The following is a 16114-nucleotide window of genomic DNA, read 5'->3' on the forward strand; positions in this document are numbered from 1 at the left end:
TTCAGGAAAAACATTCCCACAAGAGACTGAAATACACTATCAAATGCATAGATCTCATTAATTTACTTACATCACAGCTCCTGGCTAACATGTATACCAAAGTGTTATATATGCATATCTAAAGATAAAACAAGATGCACCAAGTCAATTTTTCACCTTGAAACTAGACAAGCTACAACTTTATGGCTTTTTAATACAATGTCACCCTACACATACATGAATACAACTACTGATCAAAGAGATAAACTTTAGGGACAGCTTTTCATATATTTTATGTGCATTGCATATTATATAATATCCACTCATACAATTATAGATGTGGTCTCACCAATATTACCAAAATACATTTTAGACCTGTATACAAGTTTTAAGTAAACATTAACTACAACCTCCCCACCCTGCTATACCTTAAACCCTAAAGTCAAGGTGTCATCCTAATGCTAGCTAGGATTAGAGATGGCTTGTATAAAATGAAGAGGGAATTGCAATCAAGTGCCTTATGTTAGGACTAAAATTGTTTCTGTTAATGTGACAAAAACATGCTGCAAGGATTCAAATCAAAGAACACATTCTTCACTTTAACAACATTTACAATCTTTTGCATATAATCCAATATTTATATTAAATAACATTTGTGGTCAGATCAGCTCAGTACACAAAATATAGAGGGTCTATTATCTTATCATTTACTGCCCCTCAAACCCAAGGCTGAGTAAAAGGCAAGCAAACATTTTGAAAGGCAATGGCAGAATTATGACCTTTCCAAACACATTTCATACACCATTGCTGCACATACATGGTCAAGATGAGAACTAGGGTACTTTGTTCTATGTGGCTCTCAACCTGACAGGTTGACTTGTTAATTTCTTATGAAGTCATTGTATGTATGGGACATTATTTGGTACTCTTCATAATGTAAGAAAAAATTATATTAATCAATGAATGTTGAAAAGTATGTATTCACATAAGTCTCTCAAATCTCCTGCTAAAATTTTACTCAACCTTACAAGCAAAGGCAAACAGCCTGAGTTGCCATATCACAAGAGCTGAAAATATTGAAGTGTTACAGCTGAAAGCGTGTTTCTCATACCTTCTCAACGTTATGTCATTTATTTGGAAAGCAGTGTGCTCCACCATGATGGTTGCACAAAGACATACTGTTTCCCCTAATATCAATCTATCTTGTCACTGTACACTGAGGTAATTTTTCTCCACTGCATCAAGTTAGCTGACATATAAACTTGTCTGCTATTTCATGTCTATACTATTTCATGTCTATACTTCATATTTAACTGCTTTGATGGACTTTCAAGTAGTGCGTAAAGCATGAACGTATAATTATTCCTGTATTCTGGTTGTGTGAGTTCTGAATGTCAAGAAGAACACTTGTAATCCAGGTGTGTGTGTGTGTGTGTGTGTGTGTGTGTGTGTACATGTGCATGCATGTGCATAAGCAGCTCTGTGCATATGCTCATGTGCATGCTTACACACGTGTAGAAGCACACCCTGGTAAAAAAAAAGGTGTCCCATCAATCACTGTCAACACCACTTAAAAAAAAAAAAAAAACAATTCTGTAAGCTGTCTGAGCTCAATCTGGGACCAGTAGGCATCCTTGATATTCCAGGTCTCTAGGTGTACGAGTACCTGAACAGAATATATCAACTCACCCTGCTGGATATGCTATAAGTCCTGTTTTAGAGTCTACTGCCAAAGCTGCATTGGTGGTAACAGTCAGTCCTAGGACTCTTTCTAGTGTCACCTACAAAGAGAAATAAAATGATAAACAATTTCAATTGTGTAATACACCACTTGAGGTCATGATTCTATAAAAATTATTTTAATTTTGTACAATTTTCTGATAAATTATTAAGTTACCATTCTAGGGGTTGACAACTTTTTCATAGGTATGATATTTCTAAATTTATTATTATTTGGGAAATCAAGCTGTCTTTTGCCCACTTCATGTCAAGGTTATGCTGTATCACTAACCACTTGAGGTTTTGAAATGCATTTAATTACATAGTATAAGACTTTGGCCATAGGAAAACTACCCTTTACCATATAATTAAATAAAAATTACACTTGACTATGCGTCTGCCTTTAAGACAAAATGAACATTAATCAGGGCAGGCTCTCCCCTTTCTCCCAGTACATTCCTCCCCCTGCACGTATCCAGTGCAGGTGATCTAGTCTATCTTTTATTCACTGAGCCATGATTTTTTATATTTCATATAATAAGTAATCCTCACACGCTAAATATAACTATACAAACAGGTCATCACCTGCATACTGCACTATTTGTGAATAATTCATTATACATACAATACGATCTAGGTTCCAACTTCAATGCACCTGTACTGATGCTGGTATGAAACAACAACACAGAGCTATGGAGTGATGACTAAAACTAAACAGCAATATTCATGATAACAGATATCATAAACCACCAAAATGATGCCTACCTTCTCAGTCATCTTCTTATAATCCAATTAAAAAGAAAAAAAAACCCAGGTGAACATTAACTAGAAATACCACCACCACCTGTAGATGACTGTGCCCTCAATATGGACCAGCTCCAACATCTACTTTCCAGGCTATTACCTCTACTACCTGGTCTCATGTAACCTACAGTACATAACTATAGTGCCCTGGGTCAGAGATGTCAGGAAGGGAGACAGTGATGTGCTGGAGATAGGAACACTCCACACACAGCAGAGATAAACCTACTTCCATACTGCATAATATGCTTAGGGCGGATGATGACTGTTGCTGGTTGTCATACATATTGATCTACATATGAGAATTTTAGTGTTATCACACCTTGACAATGTGATGAGGCTTAAATAATGACCCCTGACCTGTGATTAAGTATCTGGTCTTTGTTTTAACTTGTACATCAGGGGGGGAGTCCTTTAATTGCTAAGCATGTCACTAAAGTGTATTAAAATTGAAATAACAATTTTGTTATTCCACCCTAATGGACACCATGTTTATACATGTGTGTACATACAATCACACAACATCAAATTACCTTGAACATTCTGATCAGCTAATCTTTTCCTCTGACAATACAAGTCCAATATTCTCAGAAATATAGTTACTAGCAGTAGGAACGTCACTGTTGCTGGACTGTAATAATAATGTTATCAGTCTGACTTGACACACATGCTACAGAATAAAATCACTTTTGTCTAGTCACTCGCTAATGCATCACACAATCACTTTAATAATGCTCCATCTGTGGTAAATCAAGGTGAACACCAACATATGTTTAAAAAGTTGCTTATTGTAGTTCTGATTCATCCAGCAGGAAATGGAAAAAATATTCAGACTGTTATGCTCCCTGTTCGGCAAACAGCACCTCTTTGACAGTTTAACAATGCTGCCTTCAGCTTTGTATCTGCAGTACAAGTATATATCCCAGTAGAAAGTGGGTTGCAATGAAGTCTCTACTTCAGAAGGATAAGCCTTCTTTCACCTCATCTGTAGTTACAATTAAAATCAGCCCTCTCCCTTGCACTAGGGATTTCACCTGGGATTTTTCCCAATACATATATTGTAATGTATTCTGTTATCCACCCTTCAAGTCCAAGTGGCATGGTTCAATACAAAACAGGTTTATACTAGTAAGTAAGGAAAGACATGCAAATGAAAAAAATCTGTGTAATTCTGGACTTCTCATTTTGTCTTCATCAAACTGATGATATGTACAACAATTGGTTGTATTTTCTACTCACTAAAATGTACAGTTTTACATAACATTTCACAAAATCTTGCTAGTATTTCCATTAAATGTTTTGCCATTTCTGTGATAACTAAATCTGATTCAACAAAGTCACGCCACTTTCCAATAAATGATGCATAAAACCAATTCAAACATAAATAAAGGTGCACAATACCTAATCTTATTAATTTCTAGTTCACTGTATTACCATGCAAACATATTACATTTACACCCAAAACTGCTGAATACCCAGGTCAGAACACAAGACAAAAATAAATTATGTATCACAAGAATTATTCACACCAGTGCTGACACATCCAACATAAATCACGCAACATTTGTAATACCTGGATGGCCATTAATTATAGAAAAGGTTAATAATACTAATGTCTAGTGGGTGCATTCGATGAAGTCTTTAACTGGCAACATCATTTAGTGAAATGGTCGAGTGTATGTGATGTACTAGTACCTGTGTCCAACATCACTTGGGTTCACGCTTTCTTGGATACAGGTTTTCGCCAGGATAGATTCTGTAATTAATATGTGTCGTGGGCGCCATGCATTGGGTAAGGCAATGTAACAGATCTCTGAAGTGGTCAGTTTTAAGCAAACCCAAGGAGACCACACATATACAATCTGCTCTTCCTAAACCAATCTCAACATAATAGACTTTACACACACATAGACATAAGCTTCACAGATAAAAGGTAACAAGGATCAGGTTGTAGAAAAGAAATACTATCCTTATCCGTCGAGTGCCTTGGGGAATCTCCTTTAATTCTGAAAGAACCATGCCATATTCTCCATTTTCAAAGACAATTGAAACCCTTAAAAATCACACCTGGAATAGTAAGCTTTATTTCCAATTGATCTAGCATATGGGGTTAAAATATTTGATATTCAAAATGAGCATAAACTAAACATCGGCTACTCTACCAGTGCTATACAGTTGTTTCCTACTTTGAAGCTCCCCTAAGATATAATGCATACAAACTATATATGTATACTGCACAATCTGTTTTCATGGTTCATATATTGTGTTCATCAAACTCTCACTTTGATCATCCCTCTGCAAACAGATACTTCTTTTACTTGAGGAAGTGAACATTGTGTTTGGTTAACGTATGATCTCCAAACATCTCACATCAGTGCACTCCCCTAATATCATTATGTACAACTCTCAATTTTCACCTCCATTCATAAGATAGACAGGTCTCTATAGATACAGGTACTAGTAGGATCATATCTAGGATGGTATAGCAATGCACAAATTTCCACTATGAAGACATTCTTACTCAACTGTTATCACCTATGATATAATATGTTAGCTAATTTTTCTGCTTTCCCAGACACATATTTCATTTCTCTTGTCTGGGTATTTGAAGGCAGACTCCTCTTAGTCTGTCAATTACTTATAACATGTCTGTTAATTTATTCTGGTTTTGTCATATTTGGTCAATTTTCACCGTGTTAACAGGTTGACATGCTAAAGCTCACATGATCTCATGTAATTATTCTGTCAATGGATTTGGTAAGTAAGGCATTATTTGTGAGGCAGGGCTGAGACCCCGTTAGACCTCAAACTACCAAACAACTGAGATCTACCTGGTGGTGAACAGTAGAGACACTCTGTCCTGAAGACAATCTCACACTCAGAATAAAAAAGAAAAGACTTAACATGGCAAGTGAGCATGCAATCATTAATATCATCTTTTTTAAATTTGTAACTACCTGACACAAATCAAAGTGCAAGATAAAATAAGTCAGTTTTTTATTACTAACCAAAGACATAATAAAACAGCTAATTATATGTGGATTTCTGCTAAAGTTTTAGGCCATGTGGCAGAGTTTATACATATTGATAATACTAATTTCAGAGGTCACTGAGGGTTTTGGAGATTATCAGATACTGATAACTGCTTTTAACAATAGGTAACTTCTTCTACAGTGAAAGAGATATCCTGTAGCCGTGGATGTTTCACAATGGAGGACATCTATAGGATAAATTTAGAGTGGAAAAACCTGTAAATAAGTTGATTCCGCAAAAATGTAGACCCTCCTATTTGGTCATTATAAAAATACCTGTCACTGGATTGTCCCCTGGAATGTACTACACAAAATACATAAAAGGATGTAACTTGATGACATCCTCACACAAAAATGTGCATCGATTAACAATTCTCATTTATTTTAACCTCTGATTAAAAAGGTATGCAAGGACATTAACTACACCTTAAGTTAACTGCATTAATTTAATTACTAAGTCGAGCAGGGAGTTGACCTGTTAAGATGCTGACTGAAGAATCGTTTATAAGTGGTAGAACTACATGCACACAGCGTAATGCTATTTATCAGTGCACCTGCACAGACTCCTGTGACAGTAGAAAAAAAAAATGTGCCTCTTCACAGGTCACACAATGACAACATTACCGACCATTGCCAAACACTTCAGGACAAATGTCAACATAAACAAACCTCCTCCCAGGGAAGCAGAATTACATAATAAGAAATGATTTCATAATTTGATTATAAGATTGGAGTCTCTGGAACCTGAAATCTAATCTCATACAGGCTGCGATATTCAGATTGCACACTTCCGTCCTCCATTCATTGTGATTTCCATCTCCTAGTCTATTCTGTTTAATAGGTTAAGCATAAAAGCATCTCCAGTCCACACTTCCTATACTTGTTTATAGACCGCAGCTGATCAATAGAGTACATAAGGAAATTCCTTAATAATACCAGAAATTAATTTGACTGAATAAATTAAGACTGCAAGTCTAAATATTGAAGGGGGCCTCAGTGTACACAGATATATAGATATTTATGAAATATGAATGAAATGAAAATGTGGGTCTACCTTATATGGCATCATCTATAAAACAAAGCTTTTTATATTTAAATTTTGGCACCCAAAAAGTTAATAATATTTTTATAATAAATGTCACTCATCCTAATCTATATTTAAAACCCGATTTTCATATAGCTGTGGAGAATCATCAGGTATGACAAATCACATTGATGACTGTTATGTGTTAATTGGTCCAAGATTCCAGATATCTGAATGTTGTTCAGGCATCACTCATATTATCATTATTAAAATCCATCTGAAAGGCCATGACTTAATAACCAAGATTTTATTGGCATCAGCATGCTGATAAAAAATGCTTCAGTTTACTTGTGACAATGATAAATAGCTGGGCTCCCCAGGTGTTCAGCAGTTTCTATGCAGAGTTATGTAATCTTCCAAAACCTGGTTGGTTTTTATAAAAATATGGTTTGGTCTTGTCTCATATATAGTTATAATTCTGAAGGGTGTGTGTGTGTGTGTGTGTGTGTGTGTGTGTGTGTGTGAACGTGTGTGATTGTTGTGATTATTGATAAAGTGTGTGTATGTCGTCTTTAATTACAAAGACTAACAAGACTTCATTGGAACTTCTCACTAAACTGAGTAAACTTTATACTCAAGATTTACAAACACTCTAATGAATTCAATTTGATTTCAGAAAAGTCTGGTTTCAACTACCATGTGGACCAGCATATATTTTAAATATGTCAAATTTACCAACAATCAATAACCCATGAAGTTTACACAGTAGATCATAGTGAAAAGCCAAACAGATGTTAATGTATTACATGCCAACTGTAGTAGAAACTATTATATGCCTAAATGGATACAGCACTAGTTACAGTTTCGTCTGTTTTATTTTATGTTCTCTGAGCAATTTTTATGTGCCCACAAGGTGCCACACTTCATTGCCACAGGTTAGAAGCGGTTCAATGATTTGGACTTCAAAACAGTCATTTTGACAATATTGTAACAGGCTGTAAAAGAGAACAAAGTACATACCCTGCGACTGACATCCACAACTTTACTCTTCCTCTTCAGCGATCCAGTTCTTAAAACTTTTACAGGGGTCGTCTCCATACTTGCATCACACGCGTGCGCTTATAATCCTATGTTGTATTATACAAAGTTAGGTTATTCCCTGGGTTGTCACTTATGTCTGGAATAAAAAGTTTGGCAATTCCAACAAAGATTACCAAAAAGTTAATAATGTTTCTGGAAAATAGTCAGAAATCAAATGTTATAACTTCCACAGAGTCTCCTACATTTTAAATGTATTCCCGGTCCAATAAGACAGCGGCATCATAGTTTAAAAACTTCCATTAGGAAGAGCACCCGTGTATTCGTCACGATCATCCCAGTTTTGAACATGAACCAGTCAAGCCTAGCGTACTCATTTCTTCTTCCGTGTGATTGGCTCTAATTTTTGGTTGGTCAAAATCATTAATCTTCGTATCAAACCCTTAATTAAAACATTGTGAGCTTATGGGAAAAGAGGTAGTATATCTATTATCAATTACACCGATATTATAAAGTTGAATTTTTAAAAAAGACCAAAATAAGACAAAATTCACTTTTGATAAATCGCCCTATTTTTCTACCGTCCAATGAAAACGACGTTAACATAGGCATCCCTACTTTTAACGCATGCGTCGTAATACCGGAAAAGGGGAAAGTCCACGTGGGTTTGTTTTGATTTTGTTTTGTTCTGTTCCTGTTGTGCATACAATGTCGTTGGGTATAGAGTACCGGCATCTTACAGAAGCATACGAACGAATCAGTCCGCATATTCACAAAACACCAATATATACTAGTTCTTACATAGATGAACTGGTAGAAAAGAAAGTGTATTTTAAAGGCGAACATCTACAAAAGACTGGTTCATTCAAGGCAAGAGGAGCTCTGAATGCTGTGAGTGATTAAATCCACATCTGATCAGTTTCATATCATGTTATTCCCCACCCTATCATTATTACCTTTCTCCCCAACTGGAGAAACAGTGGGATTTTAAATAAGAGGATGATTGATTTGGGCAAATACTGGTAAGTTACAAAAAATTATGTAAAATTGCAAGAAAACTTACCTGTAATTGTTTTTTGCTTGAGCTATATAGTATATACTACAGTACTTAGTAGTATTACTATTACTATTTACTGTAGAAAAAAACAGAGTCACAGTGTTGCACATCAAGGGTTCTTTATTTTACAGGTGTTGTCATTAAAAGAGAAAAATCCTGAAAACAGTGGTGTTGTAAGTATTGCTAACTTTATAAAAGTACCAAATAAATAAACTTTTAACTTTATATACCCTGTGCTAAAGTGAAGAGTGAAAACATGTGTATATATAAGACAATTAGGAATATTTTATGAATATAAATGAGATACCCCCTTGTATGTAGATTTTAATTTCAACAAAATAGTAGTAACCACAACAATCAAAGTCATTATGCTGACTTAAAAATATGTAATGATTAGTGCAAAGTTGTGAACTCATCTTAATTTCACTATACTTTTTAGGTAACTCACAGCAGTGGTAATCATGGTCAGGCCTTGGCATGGGCAGCTAGGTATGCAGGTATGAAATGCACTGTTGTCGTTCCAAGCAATGCACCTGCTGTTAAAGTTGCTGCAATCAAGGACTATGGTGCTGACCTGGTATTCTGTGAGCCAAACCCCACATCTAGGTGAGGTGTAGCAAATATCACATATTAAGTTTAAAATATTTTCTAACTGTACAATGGTAAATGTACTTTCTACCTTTTAAAAAAGTCATATTCTTTTCTGTATGTTTTGTCTCATGTTTAGCATTGGTTTCCTTTAAAATGCCATTTGGATTTATTTCAAATGTTTTATAACATTTTAGACAAGAAACATGTGCCAAAATTTCTGCTGAGAAAAACCAGACCATCATTCCACCATATGACCATCAGGATGTCATTGCTGGACAGGTGATTGGAATTTTAATAGATTTTATTAGATAGAGTAATACAGAAATCACAAGGAAAATTTAAACCTTAGATAAGAGACCTTTTTAGAAGTTATGAAGAAAGATTCACTTTCACAGCATTCAGTTCCATATTAGTGCATATTGTTTGTAGTTCTGTTTAAAAACACCACAGAACGTCTTAAGTTTACAGATGTATTCTTTGTCATGTTGGAGACAACTGTTTGATATCTTATATTAGAGCAAACTGTTTGTCAAAAAATCTTTAGACATTCATAAATGTATATCATTAGTATTCCAACATTGGAGCAATTTTAGATTATACTGATGTGCTTTGTTATTGTCAGATTCATGACTCAAAATTCACCCTCAAAGTCATACCTTATATGTACATCTAATTTGAATTATTTTTTATACATTTGTGATTTTAGGGAAGTATTGGCATTGAATTGATGGAACAGGTTCCTGACTTGGAAGCTATACTTGTTCCCATTAGTGGTGGGGGGATGACATCAGGGATTTGTATTGCAGCAAAGGCTGTAAAACCTGACATCAAAAGTAAGTTATAGTCAGAAGTATATGCTGTATGCATTTGGAGATGTCCTAAAGTTATATTTCTACTATGCCTGCATCTTTAACTGTGCTGGATTGAAGTGACACTCTTATATAAAATCTCATTTTGATAGCCAAGGTCCCATGAAATGACACATAAATTGCAAATGGAAGGGCCAGATGTTCAGTTTTATTTGTGTATTGTTTTTCTGTAGGGCTTTTATCACAAATATGTTGGGTTTTTTTTTTCAGTTTTTGCATGTGAGCCTAAAGGCAAAGACCTGGAGTATTCCCTTAAGGCAGGTAAACCAATGTGGCCAGATCCACCCAAGTTTGTAGATACCATTGCTGATGGCCTGAGGGTGCAGAGACTGGGAACACTGACCTTTCCAGTTGTTTTGGAATTGGTAGAAAAAGAAGTTTTCACAACTGTGAGTATAAATAATATTGATCATTTAGGTCATAAGGCTCTCATCCATTGGAAGTCTGAGATCTTCATGCTTTGTAGCAGTAGCCTTTACTGGGCATGGGGATAATAAATCTCATTTATTTCATATTATCTTTTTAAAGTGCCCTTGTCTTTTATATTCACAAACAAACTACACAGAAGTGTTTCTTAAAAAAAAAATGGTATTATTATATTTATTATTATTTTTATTGCTGTGTTTTTCAGAAGCTGTTTCATGCCTGAATCCACAATGTCCACAGTATTACAAATGTAGTTGTGTATTATCACTAGTTTGCAAATGATCTATGCCATTTCATTTCTCAATTTACTTCTTTGGACGCGTTCATATCGAGTTGAGCCATGGCTCTACAAAGCCACGACCTAAATATGGCGGACGTACATGAAAGGAAAACCGCCTTATCTTTTAATAGTCTCTCCGCCTCTCACACGCCTTCCCATGTGTCGTCCCAATGGAGCCGAGATTTAATGACTGTACCCCCGCAGGGCGACGCATGGGGAGGCGTGTGAGAGGCGGGGAGACTATTAAAAAATTAGGCGGTTTTCCTTTCATGTACGTCCGCCATATTTAGGTCGTGGCTTTGTAGAGCCATGGCTCAACTCGATGTGAATGCGGCCTTTGAGGGCATTCAAAACAAGTTGATCTGTGGACTAACAGATCCGCAGTTCAAATATGGTGGACCCACATAAAAGCAAAGCCAACTAAATCCATTACAAGGGAGTGAATGCGCCATTAAATGGATTAAATAACGACTTCAAGGTTTAATTGCAAGACCCCTGCAGGGACAGCGCATGTGGAGGCAGGGAGACCATCAACCAATAATAAGTTGACTCTGCTTTAGTGAAGGTTGGCCATATTTGATCTCCAGGTCTGTTAGTCTGCAGATGAACTTGTTCTGAATGCCCTCTTATTTTGTGTTTTTCCATGGGAAATTGATGATCTGAAACAGAAAATGAAATGTACTTTCATACAAAGTAATAGACAATCTCCTAGAGTGCCAAGATCCATTGTATTAATTTTATCAGTATTGCTTTAAGCACACTGTATCTTTTTGTTTAATTTTAATTCAGAGTGATGATGACATCATAAAAGCCATGAAGTTAGTGTATCAGAGAATGAAGGTATGCTGAACATTCATTTCAGAAGTAAAAGAATATTAAATTTTGGAAGTATTTTTTTATTATGAATGAAATCTGTGAAACTAGATATTATCTAATTGAATTTTCCAAAATTCTGTTTATTTTCCACAGTATAATCTAACTACAACTTTTAAAACTTGATTTCCTGTATAATTTTCAGCAAGTGATTGAGCCCAGCTCAGGTGTGGGTGTGGCTGCTCTTCTCTCTGACAAGATGAAAATACTGACACCCGACATGAAGAAAGTGGGTGTCATTCTCTGTGGAGGGAATACTGACATTGAGCACTTGCCTTGGATGAAATAAAAAATCTAAGCATATCTATTGATGGTGAATTTAAACATTATAATTAAAATTAACTAAGCACATTAAATACCTCTACTCCAAGTTTCACAGACATACCCTATGGTTACGTCCGATCCTCAGGGGGCATGTTTATTCAAAATATCAAAATATATATATATATACTTCTTTTAATCCCTTTGATAAACAGAGAAGATCAGTATTTTTCATAAGTTAATGTTAATCGCCAACTTAATGTTTTGAATTGTGAAATATCTCAGATACTTGCTCAATGTAAAGCGAACTCTGAAAAATGTATTGTAGGGAGTTGCATAGAAGCTTTTATTGATTGTAAGTTTTTATGACAGTGTGATGGTATGCCATCTTAGATAAAAATGTGCTCTTCACTTTTGGTTTTATTACACAATGAATGCATGTAAGGTCAACATTCTGATGTCCACTTTAAAGGACTATACTGGCCAGTAGCCATGTTGTATGGGTTTCTTTATACTGGCATTTCAAAAATCAACATGGTTTCTCCCGGTGGTGTCTTGATAGTCCGAAGGTTCATTGCTCCAAAAAATTGGTAACATTTTCATCAGTTTATTAATCAAGGATTTATTGTTCCGAAGGTTCTATAGTGAACATTCAGATCAATGAACCTTCAGACTGTTGAACCTTTGAACTATTGCTACGGCCACTTTCTACCAATGTCAGCTGCCAAATTGACAGCCCATTGATTTTTAAGTAACTGATTTTTTTTAAAAATTTGTATTGTTTGATTTATTGAAATGTGTAATGTGTACTTGTTTACACAGTTAAATGTCACATTAATAAAATATATATTTCTTATGAAGAAAAATGAGTGATATCATATTGGTTTCACCTTTTAATTGTTTTGGCTTCTGTTTTAGCATAAATCAGAACCCAGTGGGTAACCATTGAAAAATTTATGCTTTATCAATAGAAAAGTCTTGGAATTAAATAGATACATATATGCCCCAGTGGCCTCACCATTCCAGAGTCTTGCTCTATAAGCAACAGGGTTAATATGGTAACGGCGAACTCAAGGCCAAATGTGATAGTTGAGCCAAACACATCCGCGCCCCTGTAAAATAGTTGAGCCAAACATATTCATTCCCTTAAAACCAGCCCTGACGAAAGATTAGAACTTCATCACAACATACCATACACCAATTCGTTGCGACTTTCCACAGCATGTCAAGAAAAAAAAGAAGATTCACAATTGCATTTGCCTATATTGAGCTAATTCACTTTTATGCGATAAATTTTGGAACTTTGAATGACAACATGGATCCAGGCAAAAGATCGAGTATCTAAATGAATTTGATGATAGAAATAGACAGAAAAAAGGTCAACTGGAGTTGGTATTTAACGTCGAAGAAGTGTCATTGTCATTTAGACTATTGCAATTCTGTACTCAGTGGCTTGTACCAACGAAAGAATGAAAAAACTGCAGCAAATTCAGAATGTTTTAGTGCGTTTTTTAACCCACACAGCCAGGTAGGCTCATATCACACCCATTCTAAAGCAGTTACACTGGCTCCCAAGTCAGAGCACTCATTTTATTTAAATTTTTTTAAAATTTTAAATAAAATGAGTGCTCTGACTGGGAGCCAGTTAAAATATGCATGCAATTTTTAACCAATCAGCACACCCGTACCTACACCCGTAAACACTTGTTCAACGCTTTGTTCCAAAACGTACTTAAGGCCGGTGATAGTAAAAGGACCAAAGTCATAGAAACAAAGCCGTGGGCTTATAAGTTTTTATAAAAAATTAAAACAAACTTCCCAAAAGGCCAATTAAAGACGGGGATTAAGTACAGTGTCCAACGGATGACGCTCTGGCGCCAATTTGAGGGGAAAAATGCCGTTTTCGGTATTGGGATTTTCTCTATAACCAAGACAGCTATTCAAGTGATTCAAAAGGCCTCATAAAGCTGGGTGAAAGCACTTCAGCGCGGTACCAGGGAATTGTCTTAAACTATTTACTTTTGATTTTATCATCTTTTACGTTAAATTACCCCATATTTCAATGGCTTATTCACTTCAAAAGGCGATATCTTTCAAACAAACAATTTTCTCTTAAACCCCTGATATCATGCTGTAGTCCACATTCCTAACAACAATAGGTGCAACTTTTGTAACGATCAGTTGCTCAGATAGTGAGATATACTTGGCAGCGATTCACTTATCTCGTCAATATAGAAAGCTGTTAAAACAGCCAAAAACGTTCACAGGTTGGTTAACAGGGCTTATTAGTCAAATGCTTAGCTGGCAAATTTACCTGTTATCGGTTATACGATCAGCTGGAACCATTGCTTATTGTCATCCAAAAATATTTTGTTTGGGTGCTTTGAAGGGGCAGAAAATCGTACGTGCTTTTGTTACATTTTCCGACCACTCGTTAGGCATGTAAGCGTGCCGCCATTTTGATTGACAGCTCTGGAGAGGGCCCTAGCCTTGTGATGCCCAGTAGGGTGTCAAGGATATGTAGAAGGAAGCGCTAACAAAGGCGATTACGTTTAACCGCAATTAAGAGGTGTGAAGTTGCATTTGAACGTTTCAATGGCTCTTCCTCGGCAATCGAGTATTTTTACCTGAGAGATTCCTTCTTTGTTATCGGCAAAGTGATCAGATAAAACTGTGTCGAGAGCAAGTGTCCGTCACTTGTGTTGATACGAGTTTTTTGACGGGTAACGCTGCAGGATTATTTTGCACGGCACTTGGTAGTCGTCAGATCAACGGAAAAATCCAGTGATTACTTCAGAGCGGTCTCGCTCAAAATGCCAGCTAAGATAAAGGGGAGACGCTCAGCTGCACAAGATTCAGCGGTAAAAGTGGCTGAGAGAAGGCTTTTGAATAAATATTTTATTTTTACACACATGACACTTAGACCCTATTTGCTTTTTACCTGCTAGCCTTGACTATTCTCGGGGTCTTTTTGTGATTTTCATTTTTGGACACTTGAACTCTTTCTTCCCGCTTGATCAGTGATTTTGAAATTGTTTTTCTCCAAATATCGCAAAATGCAAAGCCGCTAACATGCGTTTTTATTTTTATTGTTTTAATCATGCTGTCAACCTTTGCTTGGATTTCTCTTGTTTGGCCATTCAAATCACAATTTTTCGCGTGTCTCTTAAGCTCCATGATATCATATCTTGGAGAATAAAATTTTATTTTGTCAACATTAGATTTACCTTTTGCAAACGGCGACCAACAATCATTTCCGGTTTCGTAACGTGTCGCAGATACGCTCGACGATATATATCGCAAAAATTAAAGGCTAGGCTAAAAGTATCCTTTTTTAGCTTTTTTTATTTATGTTTTTATCGATTTTTCTTTCATTTGTCAATTAATTTAGACGTTTCGATTAACTCTTTCACCCATTTATTAGGTATACAGATATCAGTCATCCTACTGAACAAATAGGGCCGGTTTTCCCCAACCGCCACGCATAGGCCTTACTCTCAAAATTTTCCTTCTTTCCTCTGGAAAGGGACTTTTAACACGAACTTTTCTCTTCCCCATAGTGTACTAGCTAGACTTCTTCGCTGCTAAGCTGATGTAAGACTTATGACCTATTACCGCACACGTAATCGGCTTATAACTCATTAACTGTGCTCCGACCCCCTCATGGCAACGGCCCTTAGTAACAGAGGCGTGGCTTAGTTGTCAGCCTGACTGGGGCGCGTGCCGGTTGAAAAACTCATCAAAAGACGCATTTTGCGATGCAAATTCATAAAAATTATTACATCCAACGTTAGATACTTTTTTGATAAATATAAACACACAAAAAACTCAAAAACACGATTTTAAGCGTATTTAACCCTATCACCGGCCTTAAGATCATTCGACCAGCTTTTATTCACACCTTGTAATTCCAGATTAAGAGCATATGGTGATTGTGCTCTTCAAGGCTATGGACCAACTGTACGGAACGATCTCCCTATTTACTTAAAAACAATAATAGAGTCTGAGGACAATTTTAAAAAAGAACTAAAAACTTATATCTTCAAAATGTTTTTTGACTGGCTGTTGTCTTTTACATTGTACAATTTATTTTTAATGTCTTAAAATCCTAACTGTCCATCAATTCAATTACATTTTAGTTCACATCTTTATAGTTCATATCTT

General features: G+C 35.9%; 2 protein-coding genes across 12 annotated transcripts in view; one reads left to right on the forward strand and one right to left on the reverse strand.

The window, feature by feature from the left end:
- Window positions 1–8138, reverse strand: part of LOC106162032 (uncharacterized) — a 40979-nt gene extending 32841 nt beyond the window's left edge. For 3 of the 9 annotated variants that reach the window (XM_087003704.1, XM_087003705.1, XM_013539130.2), the window contains exons 1-2: window positions 7576–8138; window positions 1669–1760 (exon numbers count right to left, since the gene is read on the reverse strand). In XM_087003704.1, coding sequence (XP_086859830.1) covers window positions 1669–1760; window positions 7576–7653 — 170 coding nt within the window. In that variant the 5' untranslated portion in view covers window positions 7654–8138. Of the gene's footprint in view, window positions 1–1668; window positions 1761–2463; window positions 2894–7575 lie in introns of those variants that run through there. The other 6 variants (XM_013539139.2, XM_013539137.2, XM_087003708.1 and 3 more) reach the window with 5 other exon arrangements.
- A 79-nt stretch (window positions 8139–8217) lies between these two features.
- Window positions 8218–12816, forward strand: LOC106154077 (serine racemase). Of its 3 annotated transcripts, none has more exons than XM_013528313.2 (8): window positions 8218–8484; window positions 8782–8823; window positions 9090–9256; window positions 9436–9520; window positions 9948–10074; window positions 10321–10499; window positions 11606–11656; window positions 11835–12816. In XM_013528313.2, exons 1-8 carry the CDS (start codon window positions 8221–8223, stop codon window positions 11976–11978), a joined length of 1059 nt encoding a protein of 352 aa, XP_013383767.2. In that variant the 5' UTR covers window positions 8218–8220; the 3' UTR covers window positions 11979–12816. The 3 variants fall into 3 exon arrangements, with proteins under 3 accessions (XP_013383767.2, XP_086859838.1, XP_086859839.1); XM_087003713.1 differs by having other exon boundaries at window positions 8219–8615; XM_087003712.1 differs by lacking the exons at window positions 11606–11656; window positions 11835–12816 and adding an exon at window positions 10742–10786.
- The last annotated feature ends 3298 nt before the right edge of the window (window positions 12817–16114 follow it).

The sequence above is a fragment of the Lingula anatina genome, chromosome 2 (genome assembly GCF_051362555.1).
Source record: "Lingula anatina isolate TDL-2025a chromosome 2, LinAna3.0, whole genome shotgun sequence".
NCBI classification, from domain to species: domain Eukaryota; kingdom Metazoa; phylum Brachiopoda; class Lingulata; order Lingulida; family Lingulidae; genus Lingula; species Lingula anatina.